This window comes from Crocuta crocuta, unplaced genomic scaffold, assembly GCF_008692635.1.
Source record: "Crocuta crocuta isolate KB4526 unplaced genomic scaffold, BGI_CrCroc_1.0 scaffold322, whole genome shotgun sequence".
Classification (NCBI taxonomy): Eukaryota; Metazoa; Chordata; class Mammalia; order Carnivora; family Hyaenidae; genus Crocuta; species Crocuta crocuta.
The window spans coordinates 2,451,407-2,472,254 of record NW_027532592.1 but is presented as its reverse complement, the minus strand read 5'-3'; the positions used below and the strand labels follow the sequence as shown (position 1 = coordinate 2,472,254).

Below are 20,848 nucleotides of genomic sequence, written 5' to 3'. Positions count from 1 at the left end.
TTCTTCCCTAATAAAAATGAAAAGGATACCTTATAATTTGAGTCGTTTGGTTACTGAAATGTACAGGAACATTCCTAAAGCTTCACGGCCAAAGCCAAAAACAGAAAAGAAAGAGGCAAAAAGGAAAACACGGAAAGGCGGCAGCGGGAGCAGCAGCACACAGCATGCGGCGGGAGGGAAGGGCACACCATGGGGACGCCAGCGTGTTCTGCAACCACAGGCAAAGGGGGTAAGAGACAGGGAGGGGGCGGGTGGGGACACACGGTGCACGGGTTTCTTACACGTCTGCCTTTGCTAGCTGGAGTGCAGGACGGTGGAGGGCGCTTCAACAAAGAAAGGAGAATACTACACGTTACAAATACTCACACGTGGCTCCCGATGGCTACCGCTGTCGTTAACAGACAAAGTATATCAACATACACGTAAAGACACATTTTCTGATAGGCTGAAAGTACACAGATTTTCGGGAAAAACTGGAGGATAGGACAGCAGAGAAACACCCGTAAGACTCAGGCTAAGATGACAATAAGCTTTCAGCGGACCCCATGGAAACAGGGACCCGGGAGATGACGTTCCATCAAGTGATGCGCAATTTCTTTCCTGTGGAGGTTGGAAGTAGCAATTGGAAACAGGCGAACAAAAAGGATCCAAACAATTCTGATTTAGTGCCAGTTAGCATTTAATAAAGTATTTAATGAGCTGGTCTTTTTCCTACCAAACACTTCTTGTTTTCAAAGATGATTCTCTCAAAGGATAAGAGCTAAATCAGGCCTTCGGAATCACTGCTCATGAATGAAAAAAGTTAGTTACTTCAACGATACTGCCCGTCCTGGCTAGTATCAGGCTTATATCAAAAGGGACCTTCACCTTTCTGACATTAAAGATTCAGTAATTAGGGAAAAACCGCAATAACAGTGAGTAGGTAGTAACTGCATCAAAGTATTTTCCAAGCCTCCGGAACTCTGTGAGGCACTACCAGCAGAGCATAAACATAAACCATCTCGGGGCGCCTGGGGGGCTCAGTCAGTTAAGTGTCTGACTTTGGCTCAGGTCATGACCTCGCGGTTTGTGGGTTCGAGCCCTGCATTGGGCTCTGTGCTGACAGCTTGGAGCTTGGAGCTGCTTCGGATTCTGTGTCTCCCTCTCTCTCTGCCCCTCCCCTGCTTGTGCTCTGTCTTTCTCTCTCTCTCTCAAAAATAAATAGACATTTAAAAAAATCTATCCTTATTAAAAACAAAAACCAAAAACCGTCTCTACCTCTGGCGATTTCCTATGTTCAAGTGAACCTCACAGTCACTGAGGGTTTGCGATGGGCCAGGTATTGACAAGTTGGGGACTACACTGCGCCCTCAACAATGGGCCTCGTGTGGTCACAGAGGTTTGTGGGAGGCTGGAGGTGGGATGTACAGGATTTGCAGAGGGGCCTAGAGGAAGGAGTTTATAAATTGGCATCTACAGGAGCTACAGAAGATTCCAGAGAAAACTTGGAAGGGTAAGAAGCAGCATTCCGGATTATCGGTGGTATCTGTACAACTCTGGTAGATGGCTAACCAGGAACGATTATGCCTTTCAAGGGAACTGGAAGTGGGGGTGGACTTGAACGCTGCATCCCAAAGAGTTACCAGCGAGCCAGGATTAGAAGGCCTGCAGGTTCTCAAGCAGGTTTTCGGTTATTCGTCCAGTGTGCAACTAGCACACCTTCCTCCTGCACACTGCGGACCACACTTGTCTGTCCGCGAGCACCCCACTCAGGCACTGGTTCCTTCAGAAAGCCTTTCTGCAGCCGCCTAGTTCAGTCATGTATTGCCCTTTATACTCCTATGATATACAGTCCATACCTTTTATTATTGTGCTTCCTCCAATCGTGTGATAATTATTTATTTACGTGTATGGTTTTTCCATCAGACTCGGATCCTTAAGGGCAAGAAATACTGTAATATGCTTATCATAATAAAGCCTCTCAAGTTAAAAATCCTTCATAAGGATTCTGAAATGCTGCAATTACTTAACCTAAGTATTGCTTATGGCATTTGTCACTTTTGACATGGGGCAATACATAACTATGGATTTATTTTTCCTACCAGGACGCTAAGCATTTCACCGTCTACTTCTCCATCTGACTGATCTCAGGAGCTCCCACTGTGCGAAGTATAGTACTACACCACACGGAAAGTGCTAGAATGCTTAACACAGAGAATCCTTCACTTTCTGGCTATCCCTGCGCTTCTAGAGCAGAGCCGAGTGTGCTGAATTCAGGAAAAAATGCAGGACTAGCTCAAAGTGAATACATTGTACTACATTAAAACAAGTCAAATGTCTCTCAAAACCACCCGCGTGTGCACACAGACAACACGCGGTCAAAGGCGGCACTGTACAAGCTCACATGATACTAAATCACAGGGATAACGTTCTCGCCAAAGTGGTTACCTAGAAATCAGACGGCTGTTTTTCCATTTTCAACAGAGAAGGGGAAATCAGACTGCTTCCTCATGACACAGTTACAGGAGCGCACAGCGTGCTCCCTCTTCTACGCACTCACGCAACTGCGGTTTCCTACAGTGACATGCATGGTCTCATGGCACGGGGACACTGGAAGCCAGTACGCTGCCTTCATATGTATTATATACCCTTTAATACCACGCCTTTTACATCTGGGTCTCTCAGTCGCCACCACAATGTTCAGGCTGATCACGGAGGGAAGCAAGAAACCAAGAGAAGTACTTTGTCCTATAGGTTTTGAGACTCAGCTAATGAATTCCAAAGGTCTTTTAAAATAGGAGACTAAAGGTAGAAAGCCCAGGCTCTCAGGGGTCTTTCCCGCCAGACTGCCTACACATATAAGGATGTAACATAGACCTTACATATATCACGGAGATACAATACTGCCTAAATTAGGGAAGGGCTGCATATGACAATCTCCTGAAATGTGACAGTTTCACGTTGGGCTGTATTTAATATGTGGATGGAAGTTTTTAAAAAAAAGAACCTAAGGAGGAAATATCAGGAATGCCAGAATCTCTCAGAAGGATCGAGGCCTAGTTTGGGTCATAGGATTAAAAGATCTTGATAATGTAGGTTTTAAAATTCTGCCTTCCATCGACTCTCATGAATGATCAGCCTTCCTGATACAGCTAACGCAATGTGGCCAAGCCTCAGATCTCTGTGACTGGTTATGACAGAATATCGAATAAGCCAGGGGAGAGACAAGAGATCTCTAAACGCAAGAGATGAAGGAAAGAAGCTAGGAGGCAGGGGGGAAATTAAATATTTTAGGACATCTCAGCAAGATTTTAATATGAGGCCAAAACGAGGAGAAGAACTAGCTGCTGGCTTCTTGGGATTTTCCGGGATACAAGAAACCAGGATCAGTGAGGACCAGACAGTTGGACTGTTCGTACAAACTCTATTCCTTTACGTCTGACCTTTGATTCCTTGGTCTACTCAGCCTCCAGAGAGCAAGTTGGCAAATTCTCATTTGCCAGGTAAACGGGCAATTCCCATTTTTTTGTGAACTTGGCCCAAATGAACAGAGTGTAGAACTGTAATTTAATAAAACTCAAAACATATCTGGCACAGATTTCATAAATGACGATCTGTTTACCAAATACAATGAACACGTGGCTCATTTATACGGTCAAAATTAGTATTGCCTTTAATAAGGTCAAGCCAGGTATTAGTTTTGGTTTGCTTGAAAAGAAAATGCGCTGAGCACGATGGGAAGTTTGTAGGTGAGGTCTGGTCATCCCTGGACTTCTCGCCCCTGGGATGCAGGGAACAGACGAGGGAAAGGCCAAGCTGCCGAGTTCCACCCATCCCTCACCATTTGGGACCTGGAGGGTGAGCCTGGGTTGTGGGGCTGAAAGGGAAGATGAGGTTACCCTGGTGTCCCTTCTACTGCCGTCACTCGTGTCTCACCACACGTGGGAACGCCTGACCCGAGAGACCAAGTGGTTAGAGTGACGTCAGTTTCTGTGAACATTAACATTAATTCTATCTGCCCTGAGCAATGTCGTACGTACTCCGTTATTGCCACTTCCCTACGTCCCCGGAGACTGAGAGTCCAGAAACTTCACTAATGGGACAGCAACTCGTCCAGTTTACTAATGGGAGAATGCAGTGACAGATGGTTAAAAGCACCCACTGAGTATTTTCCAAGTTCCTTTTTCTTTTAGAAGTTCCTGATTCGACACGTAGGAAAGCCCACCTGAGTTCTCCGGACTCACAGAAGCAGGCGTGGCCTCAATCCCTCAATCAGAGGGAAGGAAGGAACCTATTTACAATTCTCTTCTGTCAGGGCTGCTCTTCCTAGAAGCTCTGCTCACAGAGAAAGGCTTGTCTAAACTGGGTAACTTACAGGGAAACCGACTGCTCCGAGTGCCTTCCCAAACTGCCCCAAATTCTAGTGTTCACTACAAGTTTGAACACAAGGAAGCCCCCGATGATTCTGGAAGGGAAGGAAGGGTGGTTTGGTGCTAAAAACAACCACCACCACCACCACCACAACAACAAAAACCACCAAAGGTCAGTATGAGGTCACTAGGCCACTGCGAGCAGATGGAGAAGGTCAACGGTGTGTGGACCAAAGAAAACGTGCTTTCTGCGACCCTGCTCAGTCTCGGCTCTGTCCCTTCCTGAACCTACATGTTGCAGCTGCAGATTCAAGTTCCAGGGCCGCAAGGTGACCTGTTTCTCTTCTGCAGCAATGAGACAGACATCAGAAAAGAATGACCGGAGGGTGAGTCATATGGGTTAGCTCAGGGCTAGAGTCTGCTCCCTGCAGGGGGCGCCCTCCGCATCACACTCTGAGGGGCGTGGGCACAAAGAACAATCGTGCTGAGGAGCCTACACCATTTTTCAAGACCTCATCCTCCCAGGGCCTTGCAGACAGAGTGAATGAGGACTCCGGAAGGGCGGTCATACTTATCAGCCAGAAACAGAGCTTCAGGCCGTAAAATGGGAAGAATACAAACTGTGTCTGAGAGGGGAGTGCACTGCTGGCCTCGTCCCCAACGTATAAAAATGACCGCACAGCGGAGATGTGACTTGACAATTCGGGGGGAAGGCGCAGTGACCTGTGCTGGTGGGGGTGGGGAAGGTGGTTAGAGGGCTAAGGCAACAGTCAGGTGACAACGGATTCCTGGACAAGAAAGGAAGCAGAAGGGAACTAAGAAGGGAGGTGAGTGGGAGGTGCCTGGGTGGCTCAGCCGGCTAAGCATCTGACTTCGGCTCAGGTCATGATCTCACGGTTCCTGGGTTTGAGACCCACGTCGGGCTCTGTGCTGACAGCTAACTCAGAGCCCGGAGCCTGCTTCAGATTCTGTCTTCCTCTCTCTCTGACCCTCCCCTGCTCACGCCCTGTCTCTCTCTCTCTCAAAAATGAATGTTAAAAAAAAAAAAAACTAAAAAGAAAAAGAAAAAAATGGAAACGGTTTTCTAACAGAAGGAACCTTGATTAAAAGAACTTATTCAAACTTCCTTGCCATTTTCTTTCGTGAATGGTATTTTCGATGGAAATAACAGCGTGCATATTTTAGTACAGTAAAACATACAGTAGATGATCACATGAAATACTGTTGTCCATCAAAAGAGTTCTCTTTTTATTACACTGTAGGACCGTCTCAAGAATAATGAAACAGTTTCCATTCAGAATGGAAAATAGTACACTTTGGTATAATATTTCCAAGGCAGAAAAAAATCAGTTAAAAAATTTTTTTAAACCTACATCAAGAGTTTTCTTGAGTGGAAAATTATGCAAAGTACTCTTCCGAGTGTAAGAATTATGTTTAACAAAACACAAAAAAAGAAAACCTAAAAGTCGCCCCAGGTTTAAAAACCGTTTCCCTGCAGAACATCTGCATATGAGCCCATTTTATTTTCCAGCTTCTAGAAAGGTTAAATGTTCAACAGGACATTGAAATGCTTTATGACAGGGACTTCTGCGCCATCTAATGTGGAACCGAGAGAATACGGACAGGTGGTATTTCAGCAAAGAGAGTGAATGACATCGGGACTTCTAAAGTATCAAATCTACAGATTAGGAGACACAGCGATAATAGTGCATGTAGCACATGTTAATTACAATCACTTTCCACATGAGAAGAGAAATTCTGTCAGCGTTAAAAACTGGTATGTACTCAATTACTATGTTATAATTCTACTGAAAGGTTTAATAAAACATCACTTTTTCTGATTTTACTACCAGGTGTTTACTTCTAACTAATGTAAAAATTAAATAGCAAAATGCTGAAAAGGGGACCGTGAAACAGAAATGAAAAGAAAAATGGGCACCTTCATATATTTAGCCACACAGTGACAATCATCAAACAGGCGGCATTCCAGTGTTCATTCCAGTGAAAGGGAATACAGATTCTCTGACAGCCAAAGCATTTTTCAAAGTACATATTCACTTTCTGACATTTAATAAACTCTTTGTTTATTTAAGATAAGAAAGAAGCAAATTTTGTCCCACAAATAAATTACCAGGTGTGATATTTCTAAAACTGAATGCATTACTAGGCAAAACTCTTCAATTCACTGATGGTTTGAAAAATCAAAGACTTACGTCATCCAAAAACTCAATCAGTGAAGATGAGGAAGAAGAAAAGGAATCCTATTTAATGAATACAGCAATAAAAAATAGAAAATATGGATGAAGCAGTTTAATAAGAACAAATAGGAAATCAAAAATTCTGTAAACAATTGAAAGGCAAATGACATTAATTCAAATAAATGAATGAGAAAAGCGATCATTGTCACTTTCTCAAGAAACTTAGAAATCCAGTAATTACTTTTTTAAAGACTCTTTCCCTTTCCCAAAGCAATGAAATACAATGCATAGATTGTACCCAAAGTGTAATAAAACAAAGTGCACGGCAGATCACTCATAATCAAATTAAATGAAGCACTTGAGAAGTGAGAATGGACTCTCTCTGCCTCTAACTGTTCCCACTGGAATGTAACCTCTCTGAGGGCAGGGCTTGGTCTGTTTGGTCACTACTTTATCTCCAGCACCTACAACAGCGCTCTGCACAGAGATACAGGATTATTTGTTTAATAGAGATATAATCACTAACTTAAATTTTCTGAGACAAAAATAATACTTTATAAATTTTTTTCCCCAGCAAAGAATTTAAGCACCAAAGAATGACAGCCATACAGTCACTATTTCATTATTATGAAATCTTCTTAAAAACTATGTTAATACTCATAACAAAAAGCATTCCTATCGTAAACTCCCACAAAAACAGAATTGATCTGGAGTTCGAACCAGCATTGCTCTATCGTGAGCTCTGACCTTTCTCACTGCTTTTTTGTTTTCTCACTGTGGCTCTGTGCTTGGGAGCAAAAACAAAAGTATCAACATTATTTCAAAAGTCAGGATTTGTTCTGCATTTATTGTTTCTCAAGGGAAGGGATGAAATTTAAATCTCACGACTCTCATATTTAGACCTTCCTTAGACTTTTCTTAAATGCAAATGTGATCGCAGTTTCTGTAAGAATACAGAACATAATTCTCTTTTAAAATGTTTTTGTTTACAGAAGATTCTAGGTCCTCTTATGTGGGAAGCGAGAAAGCCGGTTCACCGCCAGTGAATCTGAAATCACAAAGTGAATCTGAAAGGGATGGCAGGAATACTTGAGCAGCTCAGTACTTACTTCAAGTGGATCCGCACCATCGGCAGGCGTATTCAAAAATGCCAAGAAAGAATGCCGTGAGTCTCGGTGCTCTATACCTAGAAGACAAGCAGCAACTTTTTTTTAAAACTAGAAAAACTTTAACTAATTCTCATGGATAACCTTTCCTGTCTGAATCTCTTAAGAGCTGTTCACAGACTACCATATTTTAAGGCTGCTCAACCTATTAACTCTACGTTAAAAAAAAACCTCTATTGGTGTTTCTTGAAAATATCACTTAACAATTGATTATTATCAGTCTCCACGACACTCCTGTTTCCTGACTTGAGTTCTCGAATTTCGTTCTTTTCCCTTAGAGCACCTTATTAGAAACATGTTACATCGTGGTAGAGTCGAGAGAAATCTTTAAAATATGGTGATATCTGTTTTTCCTTAGCTGATGTGTATTCAAACAAGAGTTCTGTTTTGAAACACTTACCGCACATACGATACACACTAACATACACGATCTCTTACAAGAAAATAATATGGTGGTAAAACAAGTGTGTTTAGTTATGAAAACTCTTGCGTCAAGGCCTCAATCTGATTTTCAGGTATTGTTTCCTTGACAAAACGAGGAACTCAAACCCTCGGTTTTCTCAGGTAAAGTTTTAAAAGTCTCTGCAGATTTCTTCGCCATGACGTTAACTTTAAATGCATAATTTCCAAGGTAATTCTTAAAATAGACAGGCAATGATAAATACCAGCAAGAAAAAAGCGGACACAATCAAGCACACAGTTCCTTATCCTTCAGAAGTTACATCGACTCAGTTGTGCGGTTTTCACACTAATCTCTGATAATACACCGTGGATGCCAGATGAGGCTCCGTGTTCAGAATTTCACCCAATCAGTACGCATTTACTGAGAGCCCCTCAGGTAACAAACCCCATCTAGAAACTGGGATACACTAGTAGGCACAGCAGAAAAAAAATCCTTGGCCTTGTCATCTAAACATCACATTATACGATTTAAGTAGTAGAGTACATTATGTTACAACATAGAGTGAAATTTGGTTATTCTACAATGCTCAAAATCCAAGTAAAAGGGACGGGCTAACACGCTGTCATAAAGAAATGCAATAAACTTATTTCTTGTGTAAGTTTAGATGCAGGCTAAATGTGACGCCATCGGTGACAGCAGAGTCCTACTCTGCGCGGCATCTTTTCTATACAGACTGCTTCTAGAGCTACAGGTCCTTCTTGTCCCGTACATTCTCTTTCTCCTGCTCCCGAAATAATGCAGCTCCCTTCCACCAGTCACGTCTGCAAACCAGCCTCAGTCTCACTTTGGTGAGAAGCCCTGTGCTCCATCTGAATTCCTCATTCGCTTTTTCTGGGTTCCTTCCTTTCTTGTTCACTAGGAAATTCCATCAACGAAAGTGTATGGAACATCCGCTACTTTTCATGGTTTTTTCACGTCCGTCCTTCACGTGATACCCTCTCTTTCCTCCACAATTTTAAAAGCAGATGCAGAGACCCAACCACCTTAACATCAGTGTGCGTCCCAGGGCGGAGAAGTCAGAGGGAAGCGTGACATAATGTAAGCATAACATTAATTAGCTGGCTGTTCATTAGCTGGCTGTTCAGTCAGGAATGCTGACTCTGTCAGGACGGCAGATTGCTAATAACTGCCTATAGGAGGATCCCTTCACTGAGAAATAACACTCTGAATTTCTTTTTTTTTTTTTTAAATCTTCACATTCGGAATGCCCACATGATGGAAAGAAAGTCTAAGAAGTCCCTTTGTAACAGAGCTCCCACACACTGTAAGTTACTGTTCACGTTAATGCTCAGGCAATGCCTTCAAGAAAACAGGAATAATCCTGAGAAGTCCCCTAGGGCGGACAGCTTAAGAGCCAAACCTGGAAGGGAACAATGAGGCGCCAAAATACTTCGTCACTGAATTGCTTTTAATGCGGGATTAATCTCCAGTTACTTCATACACTGTTTCCTCAAGTACCCTGGAAGTGAGTCTCCTACAACATCTGAACACAGCATAAAGTATGTTATAAAAATAACAGTTTTTTTCCAATCCCCAAAATATGGCTTGTGAACTACTTCATGGCTATGGAAAAACCGTCCAAATTATGACAAAGTGAGTTTTCCTGTTACTATGAAGACTGTGAACAATGTATATGAAGCACAATAAAATGACTCAGGGACCGGCCTAGTGCGCACACGCGTGTGTGTGCGTGTGTGTGTGTGTGACGTGAGCATACACGCATCCATCGGTGAGTGCCAGCGCTGCTCGTGTGAACTCTCCAACCGACACAGCATGTTGATGCACGTGTAATAAAATGTGTTTGTAACAGAATAAGCCCTGACGGAGGCAAAACACATACTCATACCCTTTTCCGATCTAAGCTCTTCAGTGTCCTTTATTAGCTGCTCGATTTCTGATAGTAGCTCCAAGTTCTTCTTCTCTGAGTCTTTCAGTTTACTTTAATAAGGGGAAAAAAAAAGGAAAAGCGTCATTATTTTTACCACTGCTCAGTAAGCCATCCTGCAGTCAGTACGCAGTTGGAGTTTCTTGGGTTACGTCACGTCAGATCGGGGACGTGCAAACCACCGTGGGACAGACAAATCGGGCCGGTCACCTACTCTTGTGCAAGTAAAGTTTTACAGGAACACGGCCAGACTCGTTCCAGATGGTCTCTGGCTGCTTTTGCTCTGCCACAGCAGAGCCGAGCAAGTAGAGACAATGTGTCCCACAAAGCCTAAAATACCTAGAATCTGGCCTTTTATAGAAGAGGCTGACCTGGAGCCAAATGATTTAAATTTGCAAATGTCCTAAAACTAAAGGTTAGACTGAGAATTCTGTTGGACTCCTTCACAGAGAGCCGTGAAAGTGGAGCCTTTTCACCAGCGCGTCCACAGTTTCTGGTTTTGCCCACAGTCCCGCGTCTCAGGCAAGAGACTCACACTGGGTCCAGTGATAATATGGAGGGTGGCACTCAGTAGCTCTCTGTGCCAGAATCCACTCACTGGCTCCAGAAAATGTTTTCTTCCATTTGCCATGTCACACGAGCACATTTAAGCAGAGCATACTTAATTTACGTCTGGATTATTGATAACGAGAGTTTATCATTCAGCTGGGGTGCTGGGTGCCTGACCTCCGACTGGATTCAGAATGTGAATGATTACAGTTTAAGCACCAAGGCTTCATACCATTACAAACGGAATTTATGGGACTATGTTTCTTTTCATGATCGAATGCCTTTGGGACTTCGCCTTCCAGGATCAAATGGATTTTTCTACTTATGTGTTGATTTGTAACAAGAACTCTCTATTGCTCCTCTGTATCACCGATATGGACTTATTCTTGAACCATGTTGATATCCCTTCTAATTAAGATTTTCATTTTATCATTTACTTATTCAGAGCATAATTTGCTCCACTGCTGAGGATTGAAGGAATGTTTTTATCAGGTAATTGTCTCAGGCTGTGGAGAGGATGGACTTTTTTTTAGTACATAAAAGAACAGGAAAAATAATTGTAATTAAAATAACTTTACCGTTATTAAATTCTTCATCAAGAGAACCTCCACTGGTAAAAGATCTCTGGTAGAGGGACAGGGAGGAAAAAACATAGAACTTTCCCCCAAATACTTCTAGGCCAACTTGAAAATTATTCCAGTAGAGTCTGCTACCCAACCGTACCATTCTGTGATGATGTTCGAGGCTTTAACTTTATTCAGCTCTTCCTGGATGGCCTGTTTAGCTCTTATTTCCGCGTCCAGGGCCGACTGCAACTCCAGTCTCGCCGACATGTCCAGTTTGGCAAAGCGACGCATCTTCCAGGGCATGTCCTACCGAACGACAGCACTGCTTTCAGCTTCCATCCTACTTTACCTCCGACGTCCAAATTCGGTCCAGCAGATACACTTGGAAACTGCGTAAAAGCACTGTCCTTCTCTAGTAACAGAATACAACTGAAACACGACTTGTGACGATATATCCTTTTTCATTAAACTCAGAAATAAGCGTAGATTCACATACAGAGGGGTTTATTTTTCATAGTCATTACCAATAACGGCTACCCATTGCAAGTGACGGGTAGACAGTGATGTTACGATTTCCCAAACCGGCCAAGGCTTGGGACGCACTGATATCTTGTGAGAAACTTCACGGTAGGCCTAGACAAACCCACCCAAGACGGTAACTCTCCCCGCAGAACGGCAGAACTTACGGTTGCTCGCGCACCCAGGCTGGAGTTTCTTAAGGCTTCCAGCTCCTCAGTCATTTTGGAAGCCAAGGCCTGAAGATAGCCTCGTGCGTCCTTTTCGTCACTGACCCTAGAATACACGTGTATACGGCCGAAGCACAAAAGTAAAACAAACAGAAACACTTTGGTGAGACAGATGTCGTTTCTAAAGCATCCTACAAGAAACAGGTGGAAGTGATAAAGATTTAAACATATTCTTTTTTTAAAAAATATAATTTATTGTCAAGTTGGCTAACACACGGGTATATGTGCTCTTGGTTTTGGGGGTAGGTTCTCGTGATTCATCGCTTAACATACAACACTCAGTGCTCATCCCAAGAAGTGTCTTCCTTGATGCCCATCACTTCTTTTCCCCAATTTATATTAAAAATTTTTTTTTAAAATTTTTATTATTTTGAGAGAGAGAGAGAGAGAGAGAGAAACACACAGACTCTGACACAGGGCTCAAAACCACAAAACATGAGATCGTGACCTGAGCCGAAGTTGGATGTTTAACCAACTAAGCCACCCAGGCACCCCATCATTTTCCCCAACTTAAATATATTCTTAAATATCTTCTTTCAATATCTTCTTCCCTGCTTTTGAAAGAAGTGCAAAAAGGTTTGCTGAACTGTTTTGTTATCTACAAATTAAAGCTGGTCACGTTTAGGAAAGTTCAAATTACTTACACCTGATAAATTGGTAAAATTTCATCCTCGAGCCACAGAATTAATGCTCTTTTAATCTAACATTAAACACATACACACTTACATGATTTCTAACGAATATGAAGATTTCTCATTAATTGGATTCTGCCCTTTTATCTTATGAAAACAAACATCCTTTTTACATGTACTGAAGTACATTACGTTTAGAAAGTTTAAAGTAGAATATTCTGTGAAAATCAGGGTTATCTTGTAATAAAGCTCCTCTGTTTTCTAAAACGGTCAATAAAATAACAATCAAAGGGAAAAGATTCAAGTTGGCTGAAATTCATTACTGTCTTAAAGCCCTGGGTGTCCTACAACAATTCCTTTTCAGAATCATTGCTGTCTGTTTACAACCTAAAATCCTTAAAATTTCACTTCCCCCAGCTCAACACTGTCTTGCCCTTTCTTCTAGGCCATATGGATAAGTTGACTCACGCTTATTCTCTTAATTTTTTTCTTAAGTTTCATAAGCAAGTCCCTCATATTTTCTTTGCCTCAATCATTTAAGTGCATTCCGATTCCCAGTTATTATTGCTATGTACAAATAATTCCCTTCTCTATCACTGCTTATGTTTTCAATTTCATTATTTCCACTGGCTGGTTTAAACACGTAAGGACCTTTCCTCATCTGGGAAAGTCCCTGTCCCCGTCCCTCTCCCACTCATGGTGATACAACTCGTATCTAATTACTCTAGTGTTTAACCCCTCACTCGCTCCTACATACTCTCTGAAGTCTGATTTCTACTCAACTATTTTGCTGAAACCACAGTTTATTAAAATAACTCAACTACAAAAGTCCAGTTTCAATCTGTTTTGTTCTTCTGGCATATCCAGTCTTCTCTTCCCAAGTTCTTTACTGTAATTAATCTAGAAATACTTTTTAGTACTATTATGTGGGGTCATACTTGGAGACGGAAAAGATATATAAATCACAGTCCTTAAAATGTTGAGGAAATACGACATACACGGTAGAGTGACTAAGAACTTGATTTCTGAGTCAAACGGACCCGGGTTCAAATCCTAGGTCACTGCTCATCAGCTCCAGGACTTGGACTAAGTCATTTACCCTTTCTAGCTCTCTCTTATTCCACCTGTGAAATGGGAATAATAATCCTGCCTCGCAGGACTGTTGGGATAACTAAATGAGAACACTGTGCAAGTGAATTTTCAGCTGAATGCCTGGAACATACTACGTTGTAATCAGTACAAGCTATTACTTTACACAAGTGAACATTAATGAATGAGAGATATTTCAAATAATGTGAGTGTAAATAAAGGGGAATAAAAGTTTTATTATTGAAACTCTTTGCTGATTATGAAAACATTTTCCTGGCTGTCCTGTCTTCTGTATGCTGCCATATATCCTTCTTCCTTTTCTCTTTATAAAGATCTCAACAATGTCAATGGCTTTACTGACTAGAAATTAAACCCTTAAATGTGTATGTTTAACCTTGACCTTTCTGTAATCTTTCCAAAAGCATACTGGAAATCTGCACCCAGATGCCTTAAGATGAGCCCAGTCTCAAAACAATCAAAATTGACTTTATCTTCCTCAAAGTTGGTTTCTTCCCCTGACTCTCCTACTTCAATGATACCACCATTTTCTTAAGCTCTCCAACTCAGAATTTCAGAAGCACTAATTCTTTGTCATCTCTTGTCCTTCATTTGTAATTAAGTCTTAGAGATTTTTCTCCCAGAATGTCTCCTCCATTTGTTCATTACCCCCAATTTCCCTGTCATCCCAACACCAGTATAGACAGTTGTCCTCCTACTGCATCATCTAATCAATGCCATTATCCTTTGCAAAACCTTCTCTCCTTCTTATAAATCAATAAAGGTCAAATTCTTACCTAGTATTCATGGTAACTGTGTGGTGGTAACTTTACTTGTCTTATTTGCAATTGCTTTATATGAAATCTCCAATTCAGTCAGCCTAGGTTTAGGACTCTATTAACCTCAGGGTTTTCAGAAAATACATCACAAGTGCAACGGATTACCCCCAACTTTCTTAGGCACCCAGTCTGAGGTCTAGTATAATTCACAGGGCAACTTACATGTAAGTCTTGTAACTAATCTCCAAATCCAGTCACATTCGTTTTTAAACTTTTAAATGTTATGCCATCTTTCTATTTCCAGCATCACTTCACTTTTTTTTATGTCTTTATTTTGAGAGACACAGAGTGAGCGGGGGAGGGGCAGAGAGAAGAGGAGACACAGAATCCAAAGCAGGCTCCAGGCTCTGAGCTGTCTGCACAGAGCCTCACAAGGGACTCGAACCCACAGACTGTGAGATCATGACCTGAGGTGAAGTCAGACGATTAACTGACTGAGCCTCCCAGGTGCCCCCAGCATCACTTCATTTTTTAACACACCAAATGGAAAAACTCAAAACAGCCCAAGACTCCTGACCTTCTTAAGCACGAACAGAATATCCCAGATTTACTTTCAAGTAGGTGAGAAGTCTGAGAATATGGAGTAGGTCTTTTACTTTTACTCCATTAGGTATTTAGTAACTAGCTAATATTTTAGCCCATATTTACATAACAGCTTTTATGTAAAGTGACTTGCTTGCATTCCTGATTTCTTCTGCACGTTTCACCTGAATGTGAAAAGTCTAAAATGAGTGTTTTGTGGTATCATGTGAAAACTTTCACCCTACTAACCCTTTCCAGAGTCCACATTTAAAGCTTATTTCCTTTACTGGAACCACTTCCCATTCCACATGAACTCCTCCTGCCAGTCACTAGAGAAGATCAGCAGTCTAGGAACTCTGGCTTTGGCCAGATCATCTTCGTTTTCTGTAAAGTCATTTTTAGCAACGGCTTGATTGTAAGTTCAATTACATGATAATGTAGCTATCTATGAAGAGTCATAGTTTTTTGGCTTTTGGCACCACCAGTTTCAAGCAACTAAGATTCCTAGTTTTTGGTATTATTTTTTAAAGTTTATTTTGAGAGCATGTGTGCACTCGAGTGGGGGAGGGCCGGGACGGGGAGGGAGAGAGAATCCTGAGCAGGCTCCACAATCAGCACAGAGCCTGATGCGGGGCTTGAACCCGTGAATTGTGAGATCATGGCCAGAGCCGAAACCAAGAGTCAGATGCTTAACCAACCAAGCCGCACAGGCGGCCCATAATTTTGGATATTATAAGGCTGGCTAAAAATCAGGATGATTTTGCTTCAGAAATGTAGACTTGATGACAAGGACATAAATTAAATAGTAATGAATTATTAACTGTTTGGAACACAACTAAACTTCCACAGTTTGGAAATTTATTCATTTATGGAATAGAAATGGAAATTCATTTTCATTTATTTCACTGAATAGTCACATTCATAAGCCAAAGGTGAGTGAACACAAGAGTTCTGTAGTTCAGCCTATATCAAAATACTGGAGTCATTTGGGTACGATCTCTTAGAAAGACAGTGTTTATTCACTTCTGATTTCATTTAAGATGGAGGGTACTAATCTGCCATAAGGTAGGAAAATGGAAAAAACATGCTTAAAGAACCAAAATAAGAGTATAAAAAAATTCCCACGAAATGACTGGTTTATAGATACATAAAGAAACTATTTGTCTTCAGACGAATTTAACATCCATGATGTGCCAAGAAGAATTAAAAGGCTGAATATAAAAAGTGAAGCCACCTATTTTCATTAGAAAATAAAGTCCCTGTTGGATTCAACTTTCTTCATGTTCTACAGAAATATTCACATTTTTACAAATGCCAGAATCGCTTAATGAAATAATGTGAAAGTTACTAAGGTAATTATTCCAAATTAAATCCTAAGAGTTGAAACAAGAGTTGATACTATGAACCTGTGACCATTTGAGGTTTTTATGGTGCCATGTGTGAATCAGTCTGTTGTACACGAAAGAAAGTGGTGGCACAAAGTCTTGAGGCTCAAAATTCCTCTCCAGGCTATCTGCTTCTTAAAATAATCGCAAACAGCAATTTTGGTCTTAGAAAGGAACTTTTATAGCTAGTGAATGAGTTCTTCAGTTCTTTAAGGACCAACTGTCTTAGAATTACCTTTTCTTAAGAAACACCAGTTTTCAGCGAAGCTGTGGAAAGCGATGCGGATACTTGTTACAGTTGGGGAAAAGAGAATAACTGAAAATCTAGACGAACACGGACCAGTACTCAATGACAAGTCAGTAGAAAATGATGCTTCTCAGGGAAACTTATTTTTCAAAGTAATAAAAAAAGAAAAAAACCCCACCCACGTTACTAACTTTGTGGAATTCTCACCAACTACGTCCAAAATCACCCACAAAAACCCATTTAAGAGAGTACTCACCACTGAATGATTTCTGTGATTTGAGCTTCCCAATGTGCAACGGATTCTTTCTTGTCTGCTAGGTCTTTTACCTCCTCCTCTAACTGCTGGTTGCGAATACTTAAGTTCTCATACAAGGCGGTGAGCTGAAAGGCAGTTTTAAGACACTTGTGAGTTTTAGGAACAGAACTGCGAGGTGCCCAGACGCCTCTTGTTAAATTTGATAACTCCCCGTATTCCACGAAACGATGCTTGTCTCCCTGATTTCTGACCATGCACCCTGCTGGTCACTGAATTTGGAAACATCAAATGTTTTCTCCTCCTGCCTTTGCTTTTCCTTTACTCCCTGCACTAAATCGCTTCCGTGGGCAAACCTTCTCTAGTTGCCTGCAAACTTCCCAGGTTCCACTGGTAACAACATCTCTTGCGTTTGTTTTTTTTTTTCTTGATCTGAAAATATCTCTAGGTCATCCTCTTTTTTAAATAAAATCTTAGAAAGAATTTCGAGCCCATAAAAAAACGGGCCAGTGTAAGTTAATTCCCGTGAGCCCACACCTGACATCAACAATTAGCACCTCGATGTCAGCCATTTTATTTGTATCTGGTCTTCTTCCTCCTTTAGTATTCGCAGCAAATACCAGACATCTGTAATTTTAGTCTTATCTATCTCTGTGCATATCTCTTTCAAATAAGGCCTGCTCTTTCAAAATATAAGCACATTATTAAATTTAATGAGTTTCCTCATTATCATCACATAGGTAGTTAACTGTTCACATTTCCAGTTACCTCAAAAGATCAAAAATATGTTAACAGCTTATTAAATTGAACCATGTTGCCAACAAGTAAACACAGATTAAATGTTCCCAATATCTTTTTTNACTTAGGCTCTTTCCATGTTTTGGCTATTGTTGAGAGTGTTGCTATGAACTAAATGTTCCCAATATCTTTTAAGTCTCTTTTATTTACAGCCTCTTAGTCCATTCTAGAATACCAGAGATTGGGTGGTCCAAACAGGAGACATTTATTTCTCACAGTCCAGAGGCTGGAGTCAGGATCAAGGTGCCGGCAGATTCAGTGTCTGGCGGGTCTGCTTCTGGTTCGCAGATGGCCGTCTTCTGGCTGCGTCTTCATGAGGTGGGAGGCGTGAGGAGGCTCTCCGGGGTCACTTTCATGGGGGTAATAACCCCGTCACGAGGGCTCCCCCTCTCACAGGCAGCGCCTCCTCCTCCTATCACATCAGAGGTTATGTTTCAACATGGGGATTTTGGAGGGACGCGAACATTCTAGTCCACAGCAGTTCCCCTCCACAACTCTTATTTCTCTTCTAATTTCTTTGTTGATAAAAGTAGGTTGTTGGTCTTGCAGAGTTTTCTAGTCTCGATTTCTGCTTTCATTTTTGAAAGACTTTTTTTTCCCCTGTAGAGAACATTTTAGGTTGGCAATTCTCCTCCAGCACTCTGAAAATGTCATTCCTTTTTATTCCCTGTTTTTACTCGTTTTTGGTTTCAGNTTGCAGAGTTTTCTAGTCTCGATTTCTGCTTTCATTTTTGAAAGACTTTTTTTTCCCCTGTAGAGAACATTTTAGGTTGGCAATTCTCCTCCAGCACTCTGAAAATGTCATTCCTTTTTATTCCCTGTTTTTACTCCTTTTTGATTTCATCTTTTTTTTTTTTTCTGTTGGGAAGTCAGCCACTGTTCAGTTTAACTTTTGCTCATTTGAATATAATGTGACTTTCTGCTCTGTCAGCTTTTAGGGTTTTCTTTGGCTGCTGGTGTTTAGCAGATTTTCTCTGATGTCCCTGAGTGGGATTTAGTTTCCCTTGATCACGTTTGGGGTTAGTGGCATTTCCCGAATTTGTACCTAAATGTTTCTCCTAAGTTTTGGAAAATTATGGGCCATGCGCTCTTCACATACTGTTTCTGCCATGGTCTCTCTGTCCTCTCCATCTGGGAAAGCAGGTATTTGTGCGTCAGATGTTTCTGGCATGTCCCCTAGGTTTCTGTCCTCTTTTATGTATTTCCATCCTTTCTAATCTCTACCCATGCTTTAGTCTGAATTTTTTTTTCTACTTATCCGCTCTTTTTGGCTCTTTTCAATCTGCTGTTAAAATCTTCTCTTGGGTGTTTTGGTTATTTTAGGTTTTACATATACAGGTGCTATTTGACTCTTCTATATACATTCCAGTTGTCTGCTGAAATTCATCACGTTTTCTATTTTCTATCATACAGTTATTTTATTTATTTATTAAGGTTTTATTTATTTTTGAGAGAGAGAGAGAGACAGACAGACAGCATGAGTAGGGGAGGATCAGAGAGAGAGAGGGAGACACAGAATCTGAAGACAGGCTCCAGGCTCTGAGCTGTCAGCATAGAGCCTGACGTGGGGCTTGAACCCATGAACCGTGAGATCATGACCTGAGCCGAAGTCGGACGCCTAACCAACTGAGCCACCCAGGCACCCCTCATACAGTTATTTTAAAATTTCAGTTATGAAAATGCCCACGGGAACCTATGTGGGCTTATTTATAGGGACTGTCTAGTTTTTTTCATTTTTTCTTTCCTTATTTTGTTTTTGCGATTATGTTTCTACTCTTGGTTTTCAGTGATGTAGTTGTACTTCCTGGGGTGCATGGTAATTGTTTAATGCATGCCACATGTTTTGTATGAAAACTTTAGAGGTAATTTGGGGCTCTGTATAATATCCTCTTCCTTAGACTCAAGAGAGGTCAGGTGCTGCATTACCTGGAGGCTAGGTTTCAGTCACTGAGAGCTCTCATCTCTTTCCGGTTCACTCTTACTCCTAAAGTGTAGCTTTTCAATGAGTCCAACCGAAAGCCTATGTTTCTCTCTCCAGACCCGTGAGACCCTGGAATACTGTGCTTAGCTTCTTGGCCTGTCAGCTACTGCTTTCCCATCAGCAAATGCCTCAAGGGCAAGCACTGAGTGCTGGCTCAGCTCCCTGTCCTCTCCTCTGTAGGATCTCGGTCAGTAAACAAGGCTGCCCTCCTATCTCTCCAATGCCTTGCTGCAGACAAACACGGTGGGAAACGAAAACAATTAAAAAAGAAATCCAGCTCTTGGAGAGGTGGTAGGTATGATGCAAATTAATCTGTCCCGGTCAGAAGCAAAAATTCCTGCTTTAATATGTTTTTAAAAATTTATGATAAAATACTTACATTCAATTTTTATCTCACGGTTACATTTTCTCTGATAAATGGTCTCAACTTGCGTTAGTTAGGATTCCTGTCTTGCTTTTGGCATGTTTTATAGAGATGCAGTGTTCATTTCCTTTTGATTACTCAACTGGAAGGAGATGAGTGTTTCCTAGAAGGGCTACTTAAACATTTTTTTTGAAAAAAATGTATTCATTTTTGAGGGAGGGAGAGAGAGAGAGAGAGAGAGAGAGAGCATAAGGGAGGGAGGAAGAGAGAGAGAGAAAGGGAGACACAGAATCCGAAGCAGGCTCCAGGCTCTGAGCTGGCTGTCAGCACAGAGCCCGACACAGGGCTTGAACCCATGAATCGCGTGATCATGACCTGAGCCAAAGTCAGCCGCCCAAAAGACCGAGCTACCCAGGCGCCCCATTCCTAGAAGAGCTATTTACAGGTTCGTGGAGAGGAGGGGCCAGGTGATGGTTAACTGTATGTGCTAACCCGGCTGGGCCACACAAGGTATCCACATGTGTGATCAAACATCACTCTGGGCGTGTCTGTGACGGTGCCTCTGGATGATATTAACATCTGAGTCAGTGGAGTGACTAAAGCAGACTGCCCTACCTAACACAGTGGGCCCATCCCGATCACCCAAAGGCCCAAAGAACAAAAAGACTGACCCGAGAGAGTCAATATCCTCCTTTCTCAACGTCTTCAAGCCGCAATGACCGTTTTTCCTGCCTTTGGACTCTTATTCAAGCAGCAGCTCCTCCTGGTTCTCAAGCCCTTTGGACTCAGACGGAAACTATACCGTAGGCGCCCTCAGGT

At 41.7% G+C, this 20,848-nt stretch overlaps 1 protein-coding gene across 1 annotated transcript in view; it reads right to left on the bottom strand.

Annotated features, from left to right (window-relative positions):
• CDC42BPA (CDC42 binding protein kinase alpha) overlaps nt 1–20,848 on the bottom strand; it is a 285,304-nt gene that overhangs the window by 56,576 nt on the left and 207,880 nt on the right. The window contains exons 20-24 of the mRNA XM_077779914.1: nt 16,890–17,014; nt 11,863–11,968; nt 11,334–11,482; nt 10,023–10,114; nt 7,657–7,733 (exon numbers count right to left, since the gene is read on the bottom strand). Coding sequence (XP_077636040.1) covers nt 7,657–7,733; nt 10,023–10,114; nt 11,334–11,482; nt 11,863–11,968; nt 16,890–17,014 — 549 coding nt within the window. The remainder of the gene's footprint in view (nt 1–7,656; nt 7,734–10,022; nt 10,115–11,333; nt 11,483–11,862; nt 11,969–16,889; nt 17,015–20,848) is intronic.